Source organism: Pelodiscus sinensis, chromosome 1, assembly GCF_049634645.1.
Source record: "Pelodiscus sinensis isolate JC-2024 chromosome 1, ASM4963464v1, whole genome shotgun sequence".
In the NCBI taxonomy this organism is placed as follows: Eukaryota; Metazoa; Chordata; order Testudines; family Trionychidae; genus Pelodiscus; species Pelodiscus sinensis.
The window spans coordinates 114,037,471-114,059,365 of record NC_134711.1 but is presented as its reverse complement, the minus strand read 5'-3'; the positions used below and the strand labels follow the sequence as shown (position 1 = coordinate 114,059,365).

At 39.4% G+C, this 21,895-nt stretch overlaps 1 protein-coding gene across 2 annotated transcripts in view; it reads right to left on the bottom strand.

Moving 5' to 3' along the window:
* Positions 1–21,895, bottom strand: part of PIK3C2G (phosphatidylinositol-4-phosphate 3-kinase catalytic subunit type 2 gamma) — a 383,327-nt gene that overhangs the window by 36,089 nt on the left and 325,343 nt on the right. For both annotated transcript variants that reach the window (XM_075897745.1, XM_075897746.1), the window contains 3 exons: positions 21,562–21,670; positions 7,405–7,480; positions 2,947–3,041 (listed from right to left, as the gene is read on the bottom strand). In XM_075897745.1, coding sequence (XP_075753860.1) covers positions 2,947–3,041; positions 7,405–7,480; positions 21,562–21,670 — 280 coding nt within the window. The remainder of the gene's footprint in view (positions 1–2,946; positions 3,042–7,404; positions 7,481–21,561; positions 21,671–21,895) is intronic.

The window sequence follows — 21,895 nt, the reverse complement described above, 5'->3', positions numbered from 1 at the left end:
GATGTTAGAGGAGATTAATGTCTCCTTCTAGCCTTAAAGTCTATTAAACTAGTTCAGTCTGCACTTATTCTTCAAAGTAAATTTCAATAGGCAGTTTTCGCAGATGATTGAAATATTTCCTGTATTAAAGAAGAACAAGGTTCATCTTGAAGCAGAATTAAGTTCTTCCATGATTAAGCACAAGACACATACCTTTATTTCTCCAACTTTCTTTCTAGGATATAGAACTAGGTAGAGAAAGCATCATAGACATCTAACACTCCTGTCATCTGAAGAAGTGGGCTGTGCCCATGAAAGCTCATGATACCATTTACGTGTGTCTTTAAGATGCTACTAGTCTATTATTGAAATTATAGTTACACAGCTGTCAATCTGTACTGCTGCTAACAAAGTCAACTTTCCACAAACCAGATCAACTGTACCTAAACATTTTTTTTTTTGCTTTCTCCTGTGCACCCTGTATGCCTGGGAGAATAGACTTGTAAAAAATCTTCAAAATTACTACATTATCCTCCTTAAAATGCACTTCCGTCATGAAACTTACACAACACTTGACAATGCCTATAAAAATGGTAGCTTCACAGATATCTTGTTCTTCCACAACTGTTTGTTTTTCTTCATATGTTGTCTCTTATCATACAATTAGGCTAGGGCTGCCTTCTTTATATTGTGTGTGTGTATAGGGCCTAGCAAAATGTGTCTCCTACCTGTGGATGAAGTTTCTAGGATCTATCACAATACAAATAATAATTAATAATGATTGTTTCCTTCAGCGAGTCAAATCTTCTACTGAAATGCCAGTGAGTTCAAGAAAATTATATCAAGAATGAATTTGGTCCAATTCTATTATGTAAACACTGACAACATCACATACACTATTTTAAAGGATAAATTAAAAGGGCGTGCACCAGTGCAAAAAGTATTTACTATAAATTATTAAATACAACAAAGTGGCAAATTAATTTCTGAACAGATGAACCACTAAAATATCATAATTAGCAAGACAATGAAAAAGACTAAATAGATCTTAAATGGATTTAATGTGTTGAATAAAATATGAACTCAGAGTATTTTGTAATCCTTCAACTCAGAGAGAGAGAGATTGAGCTAGGGGATTGAATGGTTGAAGAGATTATTAACGGGATAAAGAACTTTTCGGTCACTACTCTGAAGGCAGCCCAGCATGACAGTCTCCCAAAGCAGTTTCCATGTCACAATTGTTTGGTAATTTTTGTTAGCGTATGAGGAGCACAAGTGTTCACATTAAAACAATCATAGGTCAAGATTTCCAAAAATAGTTACCTAATATTAGCCTCTGATATCCAGAGCTAGGTGCCTAGTTTTTGACAGTGCTGGGCAAACAACAGTTCCCACTGAAGTGTGTGCTTTGCACTTGTATAAGTCTAACTATTTGAAAGTATGGAAACACAGAGTTAAGTCACTTAAGACAGTCTCAGCACCATTCCCATACATCTGCCAACCATTCACGCAAATTCATCAGAAAATGTACACCTATAAACCACATGCTACCACTACATTTTCCCACAACTGACACATACAACTATGCGTCCTAAACAACCACAGATTTATAAGATGTACCTCCCAATCAATGCGCGCTCACCCACATATACCCTTTCTCATGGAACCTCTCAGCATAGGCATTGAATAAAATGCACATGGTAATACTAAGCTTTTACTAAGTCATAGCAAGGTCTCACCCCAATTTCCTCCACAAGCTTCACCAGCTGCTTAGCCTGAAGAAAATGGCCCTCCCCACTGAAGGACTTTGCATTGTGCACTGAAGGTAAAAAGGGTTCTAGCTGAATAAAATGAGAAGCATCGTCAACAGTCTCAACTTGCAGGATGGTGCATGGAAGAGACTCAAACCTCTTATGACTTTATAGATGAAAACGAATACACTGAATTGCAAATCAGAAGCTCGGGGAATTCATAAATAATAGTGGGGGTTATGCAAGCTTCATATGACTCATACAGCTAACCAGCCAGCCAGTCTTGTTTTGTACTGGCTGATACTTGCAAGTGGTCTTCAAATTATGAATGAATGATTACAATCCAATTGGAGGTAAAAAAAGGCATAAATGAACTCAGTGAGGTCCATGGCCAGGAAGAAACATCACCATCTCCTAGTTAAAGGAAGTAAAGGGATCTTCTGGTCAGTGCCATTACTTGACACTGAAAGAGCAGCTGGGAGTTCAAGATATGTAGGCTGTAAATATAAAAAAGCAGACATACCCCCCACTATTAACCAAGGTAGCACTTTCTGACTTCAGAAAATCGCCTGTGTCAACCAGCATTACTTGAGTCTTGTCTGGACTGAGCCTTGCTAGTCTGCTCCTAGCCCAACCAGACTACAGGAAGGAAAGAAGACAATTGTACCATCTAGATCTGCTGAGAGAGGCAGGGGGGAGAGAAGTAGAACTGAGCATGGTCATCATATTGATGTACTCAGTACTTCCTCTTGCAACTTCACCAGGAATAACGGTAGTTCAAATTAGGAGCTTTAATTCGAACTACCTAGTCCGTGCCGCATGTAGCCGCGGGCAGATAGTTCGAACTACGGGCATTTAAAAATGGCGCCCGCCCAGGAACATGCAAATGAAGCCCAGGATATTTAAATCCCGGGCTTCATTTGCAAGTTCGAATGCCTACATTAGCCACCCTAGTTCGAACTAGGGTGGCAGTGTAGACATACTCTAGGAGATCATCACTGACCATGAAATGAATGGTGCTAGTTTCTGTACCACACCCTGCCATCAAATCTGGGTGAAAGAAAGCAAAGACCAAAATGCTAAGTGGAAAACATTGTCTTACAACCTTCTGCAAAATGTATTTATCTGAAAAGGACATTGTGATGATTAATGTTAGCACAACACTCTGCTAACATAAAGCCTTATGTAAGAAATCAATTATGATAAAAGGACTCACAATATTTCTCATATGTTTCAACAATATTGTCAGATGGGTGTTCTCATAAGATATGACTAACTGCACTCCAGGTTTCTGGTCAGTAGATTTAGGACCTGAAATAAGCAAAAGAAATGAATTTTCAGTTAGTGAAAATATTAAGGAAAATGCATAGCTAAAGCATTGAAATACTATTTTAAATAGCATGTATAACAAAATATTTCCTGCTTAAAATAAGCCTGGAATTAGAAAACACAAGAGATTATAAAGATTAAAGTGGTGGCTTGAAATGTACCATTCATTCTTTCATTATGTATTTGAAACGTTTCTTCTTTAAGAGTGAAATTTTAAATTTTCCATTTGGCATCAGTCTGAATTTTAGCTTGCTTAAAAAAAACACACCCTCAACCACTATGTAAACTGCTCCAACTTTACTGAAACAAAGTAGGGTTTCATTTTATTGATAGAATGACTCAATTTGGATGATTATATCCATTTACTAGACTGACAAAAAGAGAGTTTGCTCCTGTTATCATATCTCTCTTTTATTGCAGCATCTATTAGCTCCACCGATGGACCAGGATCTGATTGTACTAGGTGCTGTTCAAACACAGAAGAAAGAGACAGTCCCTGCCCTGAAACAGTTGCATTTTGTCACAGTGTAGGGTTGAATGGTCTGGAATTTGAATGGCATCTCCTGAAAGTATTAAATCACAGAAAAATAAACATCACTTGATATCAAAATTGTTTTGATGGAAATGTTTCCACAAAATAAATTTATTTTTGATATCTGTTCCCCTGCCATACTAAGCAGAATGCGGCCAATATTGAGTATATTTCAGAATGCATCCCAGTGGGAATGCTGCATCGGTATTCATGACACTGTAAATGTGGCACTGAGTTTTAATCTCTTCATTGCTAGGATCACAGCACAAATCTATCAGACATTTTCAATTTATTTTATTATTTCAGTGTAATCACCAGCAATCTGAGAATGAAAGTGATATAAGTGAAGGATGCGGTCACCAAAATTCAGAATCTGCTTGTTACTGGGTGTTTTTATTTTATATTCATTCTGACTAAGAGATAAGGCTGAAAGACAAATCACCAAGTTCTCACTCGGGCAAAACTCTTATTAAAGCCAAATGGAGTTTTGCCAGATGAGAGTAAGTAAAAGCAGAGCCCTGAGTCATCACTCTTCATACAAAAAAAGGATCAATTTTTTTTGTATGAAGAGTGAAGCAAAGTAGACAGAGCAGTTTTGCCTTCTTCTCTTTCATTACCAGCTCTTCTTCTCCACTGAGCAGCTAGCAAGGTGCTTCTCCACTGAGAACACCCTGATCTTTCATTTTTATCTGACATACCTGTAGATCCCACTCTTGCTGTCTCTAACATTTCTTGCCTTAACAACGACAAGTCCTGTGGCACCTTATAGACTCAGAGGGTGTGTCTAGACTGCAGGGTTTTGTCGACAAAAGTGGACTTTTGTCGACAAAACTATACCAGCGTCTACACTGCCACTGAGTTCTGTCGACATAACATCGACAGAATGCCTTTTGTCGACAGAGTTCTGTAGACAGAAGGTGTTATTGCATCTGCATTGTCCTTTGCGTCTATACTGTCATGTCGACAAAGCAAGCCACTTTGCTGACAGAACTGGATGTAGTCTAGATGCTCTTTGTCGACAGAAGCTTTGTTGACAGTATCTGTCGACAAAACTTCTGTCAACAAAAGCCTGTAGTCTAGATGTACCCTAATAGATTTATTGGACCATAAGCTTTCGTGGGCAAAGACCCACTTCATCAGATGCCAGATGCATCTGATGAAGTGGGTCTTTGCCCACGAAAGCTTATGGTCCAATAAATCCATTAGTCTATAAGGTGCCACAGGACTTCTCGTTGTTTTTGCAGATTCAGACCAACATGGCTATCCTTCTGATACATTTCTTGCCTTGCTTTCCTGGCTGTGTCCCCACATCCATGTGCTATTCCCGTGTATACATCCTTAGCGACACTGTCCTCTTTCCATTTCCTGTGTATATCCCATTTGGTTTTCAGATAGCTAAACATCTCGTGGGGCAGCCACACTGGTCTCCTGTGGCTCCTCTTACCTTCCCTGTTGCTTCATATACAGCAGTGGTCTCAAAGTCCCACCCTGAGGGCCATCCCTGGCCAGAGAGATTGCGCAATTCAGCTTGGGACTCCTGGCAGGCTGGGGATGAGCCTGTCTCTTACCATCTCCCCCGGCCTGCCCCTTCCCACTATTGCCCTGCCCTCTGTCCCCATCTCCAAAGAATGCAGCTTTGGAATCACTTGGGGAGACCTGGTGCTGCTCAGTGGCAGTGGTCATCCTCCCTTTCCTTCCCCCACAGCAGAGCCTCTAGTATTACATTTTCAAGGAATTGCCAGCTCCCTTCAGTTCCCATAGAGCTGAGGGGGGCTGACAGGGGCTCTGAGACACTCACACAACCTTTATGCTGCCCAAAGAAAGTTGAAGGAACAGTGCTTTGGAGGTGGGTACTTAAGGCCTTCTCTGTGTTCTGTGTTTCTGCTCCTGAGATACAAACAACAAATAATAATGTGCAGGTGGGGGGGAAATTCCCTTCTGTAGCCAAACAAAGGCCTCAGGATTTAGATATTAGAGCAAGCAGGAAGGGCTTTAACTACATCAATTTGAAAATGTATAGCATTGTCTGACCCTCAAATTCTTTAACCATGTTTTCTGGTTTTTAGGGTAATGAATATTCCTGTTAAAGACAGAAACTTGACTTTCAAGAGTTTGGGAAATGATGCTTTAACATGCTTATGTTAAAGCATCATTTCCCAAACTCTTGAAAGTCAAGTTTCTCTACATGCAAATGGCTCCCTTCACCTTACTAAAGGCCTATGGATCTTAATTTGTATGTCTGCTTTAGTCCCCTGCCACTGGGGAGTGTTATGTGGCCCCCACATCAGCATCAAAAATGGAAGAAGTTGGCAAACAGGTTGCGATATAGATTTGATAGCTTGGTCACTCACTCAATACTCAGAAAATAAATGATGGTCTAATTCACAGAGTGGAAGGGTTTCTTCTACAACCCATGTACCATTGGGTACATAATGGTTATAGGGATGGTCAACTGGGAACTGGAAGAACTAGGTGTCATGCTTTTCCATGAACTCAGTGCCTCATCTGTAAAATGGAGGTAACAGTAGTTCCTTATCTCTCATGCAGAAGATAAATACTTTTAAGACTGCTAGGTATTCTGATATTACAGTGAAGAAAGCCATTGAGAGATCTAGAACATAGCCCATAAACCCAGGCTACAAGCTGCTTGAATTTTTGCAGCAAACCAATGCTCTTGTCCGTGCTTTGCAGCCTCCCAATCCTGGATCAGCTGGGTATCAAGCAAACCTTTGGTACAAGTTAGAGCAACCATTGCCAATTTCCAGTGGCCCTAAAGGAATTGATGTGGGGTTACATAGATGCCCTGGTAATTACTTTTGTGCTGCAGTGAGGGGGCAGGAAGAGACACTGAAGCAGCTGTACACTACCACAGGATTTTCCTACACAGAGGGAATTCTTCAGTGGCTAGTTAAGCACAAATTAGAGTTGCTTTGTTTCAATAGAGTGGCATAGCCAAAGACCAGAACCTCAGTCTGTGAAGAGGCGGAACAGTACATTGGACATGGAAGGCATGTGGCATTGCTAACAGCCACTCACTGTATGAAACGTGGCTAGCTAGACATCCAGGAGCTTGTTGGTCTCTTGGAACATACGGTAGATGACAGAACTGTTTTGGTGCACACAGAGTACATCTGTGGCCACCATAAGATTTTATTCCCTCTCTTCTCTAGTTAACTGCAGAAGAGCTAAAATGCAAGAGTCAGCATTAGGCAAGAACAAAATGAACATCATAGCTTGTGACTGGCATTTCAGGATGGAAGAGGAGGTGGTTAGGACATATTAGCGCTATTTCTATAAATAATAATGCATGCTTAGGCAAAATTAACCACATATTCTGTTAGTTACATATACCACGCCTTGTGAAACAAATACCCTTTTGACAGTTCATCGCTAGCAACATTATTCCCTCTCAGTTAACACGTGCATTATACTTTGCCATTCCTCAAATCCTCCTCCTTGAGATTGTTATACAAAGAGGAGTCCTAGAAAAGGCGTCTGGAATAGTTTATTTCAAGCATAAATATATATTTGTTTAATTATGATGTAATGATAGCTGGAAATAATGCAACTGGCAAGGGATGGGATACCAAAGCCAAATGGGGCTGCAGATTATATTCTAAAAATATTTATATGAACCTCTACAAGTTGGGAAATAATAAGTGAACCGAATTACTTATTGGCTAGGATATTCACATTTACAGACAAAACCCACTTTTACCACTGGGTTCAATTAAACCCACCTCTGCATTACAGCATTCAATGTTACCAAGACCAATTTCCTCTTAAAATGATAAAAATTAATAATTTACATGCCTAGGCTAACAAGCGTGGATTCTTCCGGCCAGTCAGTTTTGGAGCCATCGAGGAAAAAGCTAAGCATGTGCTCATTCTGAAATCAAATAAAAAACATATAATTATTACATTCTGGGAAACTGGGTTGGGAATGACTTCCATTTTCCAACACTGGCCCCCAAGGGCAATGGGCTGGTTTGTCTCTTTGCACATGCACTAGAAGATGATGCAGGCAAGGGGAACTTCTTTTCTCCCATTGCAGAGGTGCATGGCAGGACAGAGCCCTAGTACTCCCTTGGATGTTCTTCCAAATGCACATTTGCACCCCGGAGTGGGGTTTTAGTCACAGCCTCATCCATCTGTATAAAAACGGATTCTGACAGATGCCCTAGCAAGGGTACATGCTGCCCCTTTTTGGGGCAGCAAGAAGGCAGCATACCTGAGGGACTTGCATCTTGACCCCATGAACCATCCTGCCCTGTACTGGCCCAATGGCTCAGGGTCTTTGCTCCTTCCTGTCAGCATGCCTCACACAACAAGGCCAAAACGTGGCCTTAGGTTAGTGTTTCTAGTTGGTGCAAATGTTGCAAAAAAGACCATCATTATCCCCTGTATAGCCCTCCTGAGGGAGAGGAAGCGCCGCAGAAGGTCTTGAATTAGTCTTCTACATGCAGGGTAAAATTCACCCCATGCACACGACTATTATATAGTCTGCAGCACTACATAAGGTTGGCTTGGATTTAAGTGGTGCAAGTGTCCTCTGTTGGCTGTCTTTACCCTCTCGTTGTAACAAGGCTAATAAACAGTTAACTTCCTGACAGAAGTCAGACATGCACATGGGAAGAAGAGGATCATTTATCACCACATTGTTTAAAGACCCCATGCCTCTTGTGCCAGATTACAGATTTTATTTGTGTTAACGGACCTGCAGTGCTCTAGTAAACCGATGTAAAAGGTAGCTGAATTCAGTTTTAGAGCACTAAAGCAATAAACCAAATCCCCTGCTCTCAAATATTGCACAAAGCAATAAAAATGTGAATTCCGAAATGAAGACTTATAAAGGTTCTGAATCAAATCTGGACAGTAATTGCATTTTAGTAGCTTTTTCATAAAGCAGCATGTCAGATTGTCCATGCTTTAATGTGGTGAGACTACCCACATTTATATCAGTGTTCCTGGGATTGACACTATAACAAACTGGATACTGCACAAGAGCCTTTCTGGATTCCAAGATACAAATGTCATCAGCATTTTACAGGGCCAAGAAAAATAAGATGTCTCTTATCAACAGCATGTCCTGCTTCAGACTGATAAAATGCAGCAAGAAACAAAAACAGAAAAAGAAGAGTTTAGTGACAAATGTTGCTCTCACAGCAATTAACATCTGGGATTAGCAGACAGAAGAACCAGGAGCATATGCTCAGCAATCAGATATGATTTAACAATTTGGATTTATTTGACATTTGTGTTTGCGTTCTGCTTTTTATCTTTCTGTTTAGAGAAGAAAGCCTCCAACCTGGCCTTTGAAAATGTCACTTTTCCTTGATTCAAATAGGTGAAGAAATGATTAGCAAGAAGGTGCCAATACTCTAGATGAAGCCAAGTTTTGGCAAATACAAGGTGACTTTCATCTTGGGGATCTCTCACATATGGGCACACACACACTGCTTCAGTTAGTAGTGTAATAAAAGCTTAAAGTGACACAATAGGGTTATTGTTTGTGGGACTCTTCTTTGTTTTTTCAGCATGTCTTTACAGCTACATGAAAGTGTACGGAGACTCAAAAGAGTATCTTTTTGGCAGGTCAGCCATTATTGAACAGTAGCAAAAGAAAGCACAAAATGTAAGTAGCCATCCTAATTTTCGAAAACTCAAGAGGAAAGATATGGGGAGGCTGAAGGAAGAATATGTGAACACTTTGAAAGGGAAATAAAAATTTAATACTGAGCAGCCTGTCTTTCTACTTTCTCTTGCTTGCTCTCACAACACTAGGCAGGTTAGATTTCTATCGGTGATATAGGGAGAATACTGAGTAGGAAGAGCAGAGGGTTATTTTAGGTTACCATAATTGCAAGTTCTCATTTTCAGCCGTACCTGCAGTGTCATTTAAGAGCACACGGATAAATGGTGCAAAATCCTATGACAGGCATGAACATAATGAGTACGTTTTTCTCTGGTGTCTCATTATTGATTTCAAGGCATGGATTTTACCGTTTGTGCACGAAAGAGAATACAATGATACACCCAGCATGGTAAGAACACAAATAGGGAGAAAAGAAGATTAGTGTTGGTGAACGAAAAGGAAAAAAAGTGCCTCTGAGAGACCAGGACCAAAGTGCCGGTTGGCCAGCCAACATGGGGCATCTGAAAACACTGTAAAAGCCAAGGGAAAGATCTCCAAAGTATTAATTATAAAAAGCAGTCAGTGCATCACTACTTCAGAGAAAACAACAGCTTGGCAAAATGCGTAAAGGCTGAGGTCTTAATTATCATGAGTATGTCTGTATAGTACAGGACATGCTCATTTATCCTCCAGTTCACCAAAGAATTTAAACACATACCTAGGTTTGCACTATTCTGCAAGTCGCATACTCTTGCTTAACTTTTGGCAAGTGCTTACATCCAATTAAAGTCAATGCCAATGGGACTTAAGCAAGTGATGTTGTATCAGAGCCTTCATACATATTAAATTAACACAAATAATGGCTATGTCTACACTACAAGGTTTTTGCACAAAAACCAGCATTGCTCTTATTTTCATATATCCAATGTAGCATGTATGATTATCCGCCCTATAGACATGTCGTGTATGTGTGCATTCGATGTATACCTCATCCCAGGAGGCATACCTGGGTAGTCGACAAATGCCTTTGATGTCGACACCCACGCGTCCAGACTATCGTGCTGAGCCGACAAAGAGCTGATTAGCTGTTTGTCGGCTCAGCGTGGCAGCCATGTAAATTTAAATGAAGCGGCGATTATTTAAATCGCCGCTTCATTTTCCTATGTCTGGTAGCCTAATCTACATGCCTCTGGTGACAGAGGCATGTAGTCTAGATGTACCCATAGATAGCTGAGTTTGTGATGACCGGGAGAACCGTATGGTGACTTGTCTGCCTGGTGCGAAGGTTGGGATCTCTCGAGACATCTAGATAGACTTAAGTGTAGTGCTAGGGAGGAGCCAGTGGTCCTGGTACATGTAGGTACCAATGACGTAGGAGAGACATTGTGGGGGCCAAATTTAGGCTCCTAGGAAAGAGAGTGAAATCCAGATCCTCTATGGTAGCGTTCTCTGAAATGCTTCCAGTTTTACACACAGGACCAGGTAGGCAGGCAGAGCTTCGGAGTCTCAATGTGTGGATGAGACAATGGTGTAGAGAGGAAAGGGTTAGATTTATTAGGAACTGGGGAAACTTTGGGGTTAGGGAGAGCCTCTACAGGAATGATGGACTCTACCTAAAGCAAAATGGAATCGGACTACTTAACATTAAAAAAGTTGTAGAGAAGTTTTTAAACTAAGAGTTGGGTGAAAGCCCACAGATGCAGAGGAGCACATGACCAAAGACATCTCTTAGGGGAGGATCCATTAATAGATATGCTCTATGTTCTAGTCAGGAGGAGAGGATGGAAGTATGGGTCAGATCGGATGAGACACAATGAAATGAAAAAGTCTAACACATCAGGAAATGGCGGACAAATAAATAGTGGCAAATTGTTAAAGTGCTTGTACACAAATGCTAGAAGTCTAAATAATAAAATAGGTGAACTAGAGTGCCTGGTTTTAAAGGAGGATATTGATATAATAGGCATCATGGAAACCTGGTGGAATGAGGACAATCAATGGGACAGAGTCAGACCAGGGTACAAAATATATCAGAAGGACAGAACAGGTCATCCTGGTGGGTGAGTGGCATTATACGTGAAAGAAAATGGAGAATCAAATGAAGTAAAAATCGTAAATGAGCCAAAATGTTCCATAGAATCTCTATGGAAAGTAATTCCATGCTCCAATAATAAGAATATAGCAGTAGGGCTATATTATCGACCACTTGATCAGGACAGTGATAATGACTATGAAATATTAAGGGAGATTAGAAAGGCTATCAAAATAAATAACTCAATAATAGTGGTGGATTTCAACTATCCCTATATTGCACCTCAGGACGGGATGCAGAGATAAAATTTCTTGATACTTTAAATGACTGCTTCTTGGAGCAGCTGGTTCTGGAACCCACAAGGGAAGAGGCTATTTTGATTTAGTCCTAAGTGGAGAGCAGAATCTGGTTAAAGAGGTAAATATAACTTGGAAATAGTGACCATAATATAATAAAATTTAACATCCCTGTGATGGGAAAAAGCACCTCAGCAGCCCAACACTGTAGCATTTAATTTCAGAAAGGGAAACTACACAAAAATGAGGAAGATAGATAAACAGAAATTAAAAGGTACAGCGACAAAAGTAAAATCTTTGCAAACTTCATGGAAACTTTTCAGACACACCATAATAGAAGCCCAACTTAAATTTATAGCCCAAATTAAAAAACACAGGAAGAGAACCAAAAAAGTGCCACCGTGGCTTAACAACCAAGTAAAAGAAGCAGTGAGAAATAAAAAGACATCTTTAAAAAAGTGGAAGTCAAATCTTAGTGAGGAAATTAGAAAGGAGAATAAACTGTCAAATGAAGCAGGAAGTCAGCTAAACAACCAGCGGGGCCCTTGGACAATTGAGATACTAAAGGATCATTCCAAGATGCTAAAGTCATTGTGGAAAAGCTAAATGAATTCTTTGCATCAGTCTTCATGGCTGAGGATATTGGTGAGATTCTCAAACCTGAGCCACTCTTTTTAGGTGTCAAATCTGAGGAATTGTCCTAGATTGAGGTGTCAGTCAACTTCAGAGGAAGTTTTAGAACAAATTGATAAACTTGACAGTAACAAGTCACTGGGACCAGATGGAATTCACACAAGGGTTCTGAAAGAAGTGAAATGTGAAATTGCGGAACTATTAACTGTGGTTTATAACCTATCCTTTAAATCATCTTACGTACCTAATGACTGGAAGATAGCTAATGTGATGCCAATATTTAAAAAGGGCTCTAGAGGTGATCTTGGCAATTACAGACCAGTAAGTCTAACGTCAATACCGGGCAAATTAGTTGAAATTACAGAAAAGAATAAAATTGTCTGACACACAGATGAAAATAATTTGTTGGGAGAAAGTCATTATAGTTTTTATATAGGGAAATAATGCCTTACTAATCTGCTAGAGTTCTTTGGAGGAGCAGTCAACAAACATGTGGACAAGGGGGATCCAGTGGATATAGTATACTTAGATTTCCAGAAAGCCTTTGACAAGGTCCCTCTCCAAAGGCTCTTAAGTAAAGTAAGTTGTCATGGGGTAAGAGGGTGAGTCCTTTCATGGATTGATAACTGATTAAAAAACAGGAAATAAAGGGTAGGAATAAATGGTAAGTTTTCCAAGTAGACAGAGGTAACGAGGTAACTAGAGGGGTCCCCCAAGGGTCTGTCCTGGGACCAAAGCTATTCAAATTATTTATAAATGATCTAGGGAAGGGGATAAACAGTGCAGTGGCAAAATTTGCATATGATACCAAACTGCTCAAGATAGTTGAGACCAAAGCAGACTGTAAAGAGCTTCGAAAAGATCTCACCAAACTAAGTGAATGGGCAACAAAATGGCAAATGAAATGTAATGTTGATAAATGTAAAGTAATGCACATTGGGAAAATAATCCCAACTATACATACAATATGATGAGGACTAATTTAGCTACAACTATTCAAGTGAGAGATCTTGGAGTCATTCTGGAGCGTTCTCTGAAAGCATCCACTCAGTGTGCAGCAGCAGTCAAAAAAACAAATAGCATGTTAGGAATCATTAAAACAGTGATGGAGAATAAGACAGTAAATATCTTACTGCCTTTATATAAAAGCATGGTACACCCACATCTTGAATACTACAGATATGGTCGCCTCATCTCAAAAAAGATATATTGGCATTGGAAAGGTTCAGAAAAAAATGATTAGGAGTTTGGATAGGGTCTCATATGAAGAAAGATTAAAAAGACTTGGACTTTTCACTTTAGAAAAGAGGAGACTAAGGGGGGAATATGGTAGAGGTCTATAAAATCATGACGGGTGTGGAAAAAGTGAATAAGGAAAAGTTATTTACTTATTTCCACAATATAAGAACTTGGGGTCAACAAATGAAATGAATAGGCAGCAGGTTTAAAACAAACAAAAATAAGTTTTTCTTCACACGACACACAGACCACCTGTGGAACTCCTTGCCAGAGGATGCAGTAAAGGCTAGGACTTGAACAGAGTTGAAAAAAGATAAAAGATAAATTCATGGTGGTTAGGTCCATCAATGGCTATTAGCCCGAATGGGTAGGAATGGTGCCCCTAGCCTCCATTCATCTGGTGATAGGGGAGGGATCACAGGAGTATTACCTGTTGCGTTCCCTTCCTCTGGGGCATCTGGTATTGGCCATGTCAGCAGACAGGATACTGGGCTAGATGGACCGTTGGTCTGACCCAGTGTGGCTGTTCTTGTGAGGATTGTGGATTCTTATATTTTATCTAATAGAAATATAATCTGTGAAGTTTAATAGTTGATGTTCACCTGGTTGAATCAAAAATCAAATATTCTATTAAGGAATCATACCTGAGCACGAGGATGGGTGTCTGTTCAGAATTTATATGCTCAGCTATTAAAACTGAAAGGACCAAATTTCTGTTCTCAGGTACACTAGTGTAAATCTAGAGCTCATAATTCTACTGACATTAGTGTATATATTTTGGAGTGTACCATAGTGTACTTTGGCCAGGCGTTCTACTGCAGCCTAAGCAAAAATTATTTTAGGACTTGGGAAGTAAATCATAGTCAGATTTCTCTTAAGCCTAATTCCTATAGAAAAATAATTGACAAATCTGTTTTTTTCCAGCTGTTTATCATTTCTACTTGTGATAGAGTAGGCCTGGAGTCAGAGAACACCCAACCTTCTGTTATAGTTCAACAGGCCAGAGAAGCAGCAGGAAAAAAATAAATCAGAAAAACCTAATCCTACTGCAGCTGTTACATTTTCAGGAAATGACGGAAGATGATCGGAGGCTTACCCTATGCATTTTGACTTTGCTTGACAGCAATGTGCATATTAAAAATGAAACTTCAAGGGAACCAGACACTTACTTTAGACTCTCATTATATCCATCACATTACAATGACCCCATGGAATGAACACTGCAACTATTTTCTGATTTCACTTCATCATCATCATCAACAACAACCATGGGCTCAACTCCAGTTGCATTCATATAAATCCAGAGTAGTTCCAGTGATATCACTAGATTATTCTGGATTTACACCACTGTGCACATGAGGGGTGAATTTGACCCTGTAGATTATATAATCTTCCCCCATGTTTATAAGGGATTTTTTTTCTCAAGTAAAAGATATAAAAAAATTAAATGTTCCTTAATTACTCTGATATTGCAATGCATTAATCAGACCAGCAAAATTACAGGCATGATTCTCATATATACTAAGGTTTTAAAGTGGGTATATAGGTCATTTATAACCATTTCTATTCACGTCCACCTTAAAGCACCTTTATGCTGCCAGAGCCGCATAAAAAGACTTCAGTATAAATGAAAATCATGCTCTGTATGATAAATTCACATTTGATGTTAGCAGCATGATTCCAGTGAAATCATGAATGTGCTTACGTAGTTACCACAGTTACTTACCAGTACCACAGCTAAGGTAGTACTGTTTTTTAACTTTCTATGAAATTTTCAAAAGTTTAACCCACCCGCTTCCTAAAATAAAAAAAAATTATGCATAAACGCAATGGGAAAAATCAGGTATGTTTAAGTACACACACATTTTGGAAGGATAGGAACTTAAACCTAAAATCTGTGAACACACTGTAAATCAAACATTTGGAAACCAAAATAAATAGCACAATATTTTTAAACAAGAATTGATGAGAAAATAACCCATGCCCAGCTAAATAAGTTTATGGATTCAAAGCAGCAACTCCTTACGCACACTCAGATACATATATTGCTAGTTTTCCTATGTATACAAAATATCAAGGGCTGGTAAATTATCACTATGTTACTTTATATTCAGGTTCATAATTGAAGATAAGACTTTTGTAAGGCCAGGCCACCTGTAATTTCTCCACTCAAACAAAGCAGGAAAAAGATCACCTAAGTCAATAACTGACATGTTGCTGCTTGAACCAGGACCCAAGAACTGACTAAATTAATGGTGCCTTAATTGGGTTTTGACTCCTTAGGGAGTGGACAGTCTCCTATAGCATGGCATTAAAATGATGAGCTACTGTGAGAACTCTAATTTATTTGATATATGATGGATTTGGGGTGGTTATGGACTGGCAACCTCCACTTAGCCCATCACTCAGAGAGAGTTAACAATGGGCATAAAAAGGCTGCCTGTGAATGTTTTGTGTCAGATTTGATTTACATTGAGCTAATGTGTAATTTTGTTGTTCACATGTTTCAAACTTTCAATTTATTGTGTCTTGATGTTTCAGCTAGTTTCTGGATTGCTCTCTGACAATGAGACACCACTTGGCTGCTGTCATGTAATGAGGCAAAACTGCACAAGTCCAAATATTGCTGAACATGTTCTCACATTGATTCATGATTATTGCCCCAGTATATGCATCGTGATTGGATCATGGCCATAATTGGTGCAAAAATGTATAATATATTTCTGTTATCAGACTTGTAATACAATTGATTTCACATAAATAAAATGAAAAAAATCCCCACCAAACATCCCGACATTTGTCCTTTATGAGTTACTTACACTACATCGTAAGCTAGATGGTGCATGGTCCTGCCATGAGTGCAGGAGACTGGATTTGATGACCTCTAAAGGTTCCTTCCAGACTATCATTTCTCTGATAGTACTTAACAAAATAAAGATGCATTCATACTGGAAACTTGCTGCATTAATTCCTGTTTGTAGTCCTATGAAAATTCCCTCAGAATAATATTGTCTACTCTTGAATTTTAATGAATATTCTAGCTGTAGTGATTATACCCCATTCTTCATACTGAAGGCCTAATCATGCAACCACTTAGAACAGTATTCAGGAAAACTCTCCTATTCCAGGCAAGTCTTAATCGGAGCTGGTCTCAAATATTTCAATAAATTTTTTTCCTCATCAGATATTACTGACTTGTCAAAACCAAAACTTTTTGTGAAAACATTGGCTATGATGGAACTTCTATTGGGAAAGTTTCTCATGTCCAAACCAAAGGAAGACACACAGAGAGAAACCTACTTAAAAATAGCCCATAACATGGTAGATAGGGCATTCAGCTGGGATATTGGAGATTGAGTTCAGGTCCCTGTTCTGACTAAGGCTATGTCTAGACTAAGGGGAAGATTTGAAAGAGGATATGCACATTTTTCTGTAAACCCCCTCCCCTCTGTTGAACAGCCGCATAAATCTCATTTTTTGAGGAAAAGCAGCTTTTCGACAAGGGGAGGGGTGTTCGCTGAAAAAGCCACGTCTAAACTACTTTCACTTTCAAAAGCTCTGCATTCAAAAGTGCGATCAGAAGAAGATATGCAAATTCCCCGGCAATTTGCATATCCTTTTTCAAATCTTCCCCGTAGTCTAGAAGAGCCCTAAATCAGGAGAGGGACTTGATTCTGTCTATCAAATCAGGGAGAATGGCTCTAGTTATTCATGGACATTTTTGAAAGGTTTTGGTTTTGTCTCGATGAGGAATAAACCAAATGCTGAAATCTCAACATTTTTCAAGAAACTTGAATTGTTTTCCTGCCATTCTTACTCTTAAGTATGTTATTAAGCCCACTAGAAGTCAATAGGACTTAAACACATGCTTACATTTAAGCATAGCCATGAGCACCTCCTTGAAAGGGATGGAATTAAGCACATGCCAGTGGTGAGTAGCCCCACTGATTTACTGTGCCTCATTGTAAGCCTTATAGGATTGAACCTTTATATAAAAATAATGTATTCCTTGAAGTCTAATGTGGGCTTACCAGAGGCATCACATAGTTCTAGGTCGGTGAAACTCCGCTTTCCCCCATGCCCAATGCCTCCCACTGGCATTTACTCCAATACTACGATAACCTGTCTTCAGGTGGGTGGTGACTTCATCCTTCAGCTGGATCACAAAATTTGTTCACCTAAGTCTAGGGAAATCAGATCGAGTCCTCCCCCCAGATGCCCAAAGTGTAACATAAGACAGTGAAACAAAATAAACAACAAATCTGAACCTTCAGCCCAGCTGAGCTCTGGTGCTAATCTATTCTTTTTAGAGCGGGCTTCTGTGGTACCTGTGTTCAAAAGCTCTCAGGGTAGGTACATTTACCCCCCCACCCCCCGCCCCTCATCTGAACGGTCTTGTTCTCTTTTAAACTCCTCTTCCAATAGGATCAGGATATGCAGGTGTCTGTTTGGGGTCGGGGGGAAGAGGAGGCGGCACGTTCACCTGGGCCCAGAACTGCTCCTTAACTCCTTGAAGTCTAATGTGGGATTTATAGACCCTGTCACAGTATATGAATATATATAGGCATTGGTATGTGTGGATAATTTGAAATGTCTATTTCAAAAAATGTATTGTTTTGATATTTTAAACACTTTAAATAATGATTTGATTCCATCAGAATTACGATTGAAAACTACAGGTAGATATCCACCCCCATGTTAAATGAATTAAAATAAGAGGCAAATCTTAAACATAACATTGTTTTAGTAATAAGTGCTTAGTTTGATCGGAAAAACATGCACTCATGAGTCAGTGAGAAATCTGAGTATAGTCCAAATCTTTTAAGTTATATAATGATAATTCTGAGTTTGCTGTATCTCCTGCAAGACCTTTTCATAGTTGCACAAGGTGAAAATTTACGTCTAAGCAATCAGGATAATCAGTTTAGAGATGATGGACTGAGGTATTGATAGTTAAAATCTCTTCCACTCTTTGGATCTCCACAACCTGAGCCGCCCACCTACATCTCTACCAGGCTAAAGTACTATTCAGAACAAAACAAAACAAAATAAAACAAAAAAAAATTAGGTCAATAAATGTAAAAGGCAAAGAATTTAATTCTATAGATACCTACACTTCTGACACACTAAACATTCTTCAAAAATTCCTTAATTATTTATTATTACACATTTTTACTAATATATAGTAGAAATACAAGTAACTCTTCAACAGAGAACTACTATTTGCTACAGGTTAGAGTTGGATTTCTGGTTGCAGGAGGAAAAAGGATAAATGTTACTGGAAAGTTGTCTGGGATGTGAAGATAAACAAAAACAAGTAAGTACCATTTTTTTTTCAGCAAAAATTTCCCAACAAGTATTTTCTGCTTGGAGCTTAACCAAATATCCACTATGAGGAAAGGGAAAATTGATACTATTTAAAAAAGAAGGATCTCTCAGCCATCAACATAAAGAAAATTACTGAACCAGTCTCCTTGAACAAAATATGTAAGTCTGTTCAGAATATCAAACATCTCCTGGCAGGAGAGCTACATTAAAGTAAAACGTCACAATTCAGTGGTTCTGGAGTGCCAGAGACTGTATAAAGATGATCACTAGAATTACTGGTTAGATACATAATGGTTAGGAAGACAATGTGCAGCATACAGTAACATTTTACAGATGGAAAACTATCCACCTATTATTCCTTTCATTTATATGGCCCACTGAGTCCTGTATGCCATTAACTACAGCACATATTCTACTTTAAAAGATTAGTTTCTCTGTCATCATTTTAGTAGTTGCTCCTAAATCCTCATCCACTTGGCTCACAGATTTTGTCTTCACTGAAACTGAACTCTGTATCAACTGAGTCATTAGTAAATGAACTGGTTGCATTGTTCATTAGTGGTGTTAGTTTATTTCAGGGAAAACAACAAGGAGTGTATTGGGTATCCACACTGCTCATGTGGGAGTGGTTTAACTTTTGTTCTCTATCCACAAGGGGACTGTTACAAACAATTTAATGTATGGGTGTCCTTTGGGTACCTATCCCACAATTCCCACTCAGTTTCTAGAAGCAGTGTGTTGTGGGAGCTGAGTCAAGGCCACTGGGGTAGATATCCAGAGGATACTATAAATTAAACTGTGGCATGGTTAAATAAGATGAGCAGCAGTGTGTACTAACTGGCTATTGCACTATTCCTAGGTCTTCTTTGATGTGCAGATACAAAGGATTTTACAAATATTCAGAAGTAATGAGTTTGGGGGGGGGGGGAGGAGGAGGGAAGAGGAGGGAAGACACAAGGTCACCTCCCTCCCCAGAAAAAAAACAGCAAGCAAATGGTCCATTAGCACGTTATAGACTATCAAAACACGTAGATGGTATCATGAGCTTTCATGGGCACAGCCCACTTCTTCACATGACTGAGTTAGCCTCTCCAGAGTTGCTGCTTGGCTTGTACTGAGCATGCTCAGAAGTATCTTTTGAAGCCACTGCCCTCACTCTGTCCTCCCCCAATTATTGGCAGGTATGGGTCATCTCTGCAAATATTAAAGGGGCCTCTACCAGTTTAATTTCCCTACTAGAAGCCAGGCTAGAGTTTCTGCCCTGCAGTGCCTGCCTCATACTGAAGGCAGTCTACTTGAGGTGGCCCCAGAACACAGGAAGACACAGAGCCTTTCACTTCTAAATAATGATCCTAGGCTGTTGTAGGGTCGTGAATGACCAAAAGGGGCTCATGTGAAACAAACTGGTGGTCTTAGTCCATTTATTTAGGGTAGTATCAATATATCAGAGAAAATCTAATTAAAAAACTCTGCATTTTTACCGGCAACCTCATTAGAGAAGCGAAGTAGTGAATTAGCCTGGAGTCTGAAGTTTCCTCTCCAAGCTTGAGTGTTGCTTTATCATGTGGATGTTAGATACTTTTGGGAATTTATTGTCCTTTCCTATCCTCTGCGGGTCTTCAATTCAAGGTTTTGCATTTTTAGTAAAGAGGAAAAAAAAGCCCTGATTTTTATTTCACCTGGATAATTTCCCTTTCCTCTTCAATTTCCACTGCTTAAATTATAGTGCTGGTGATGTTTCCTGTTCTACAATATTTTGCAAGGTTTTTAAAAAAATCCATCCGATCCCAAATCAGATGAATAGTTAAAATCTCAAAAAATAATTTCATTTCAGGTAATTTCAGTGCTTTGTTTTGATCGTTCTGAAACACACTATTTTGATTTTGACTTTTTAAAATTATTTTAAGATTTTTGTTACTATAAATTAACTTAAAATTCTCAATGAAAAGTTGTTTTGAACCAAAACCCAGAGACTTTTGTTCAGAAAATGTTGAAACAGGATGTTTTCACAATTTGAAAACCTTTTTCAACCCAAAATAAATTTGACATCAGGAAATTGTGGAAACCAACGCAAAAAGGTTTGGTTTCTCTAAATCACCACTTTTGATAGAAAACATAATCTCTCAAAAAACTCCCAGACAGCTCTTAGGGTATGTCTACACTACCCCGCTAGTTCGAACTAGCGGGGTAATGTAGGCATACCGCACTTGCAAATGAAGCCCGGGATTTGAATTTCCCGGGCTTCATTTGCATAAGCGGGGAGCCGCCATTTTTAAAACCCCGCTGGTTCGAACCCCGTGCAGCGCGGCTACACGGGGCTCGAACTAGGTAGTTCGGACTAGGCTTCCTATTCCGAACTACCGGTACACCTCGTTCCACCGGTGTACCGGTAGTTCGGAATAGGAAGCCTAGTCCGAACTACCTAGTTTGAGCCCCGTGTAGCCGCGCTGCACGGGGTTCGAACCAGCGGGGTTTTAAAAATGGCGGCTCCCCGCTTATGCAAATGAAGCCTGGGAAATTCAAATCCCGGGCTTCATTTGCAAGTGCGGTATGCATACATTACCCCGCTAGTTCGAACTAGGAGGGTAGTGTAGACATACCCTTACAGATTTATTTTTCAGTCTATTTGTTGTCTGTGAGTGGGTTGCCTTATTAAATGAGACCATTGTTCCCCCTCAGAAAAGGAGAAAAGGGTGCAGCAATGGCTGGAGCTCCTATTTTATATAGACTTTGGACAGTTTTGGGATCTGTTAGGCCAAAAACTGGTAGAAGCAATAAAAGCTGTTGTATGGAAAATGGTCACATACATTAAAGAGTTTGCTGGATCCATGCAATAACTGCTTCATATAGAGATTCAAATCGCTCATTCTTTTGTGTTCAAGATCTGTAAAAGGTAAATGCCACCAGTGGGGAAATCTGAAAGAAAGAACAGGAAGACATTTTATTTCTCCTGAAAAAAAAAAATTACAGTTTACTCTACTTTACATAAGAGCAGGAGGAGCTCTTTAAGATTTTGTTCTATTATTTTTATTTTATCTAAAGCAAGGGACTATGATCCAAAGGACAGGGTACTCAGTTTGGACTCGAGATCCAAGTTCTACTCCTTGGTCTGCTAATGACTTCCTATGTGATCTTGGGCAA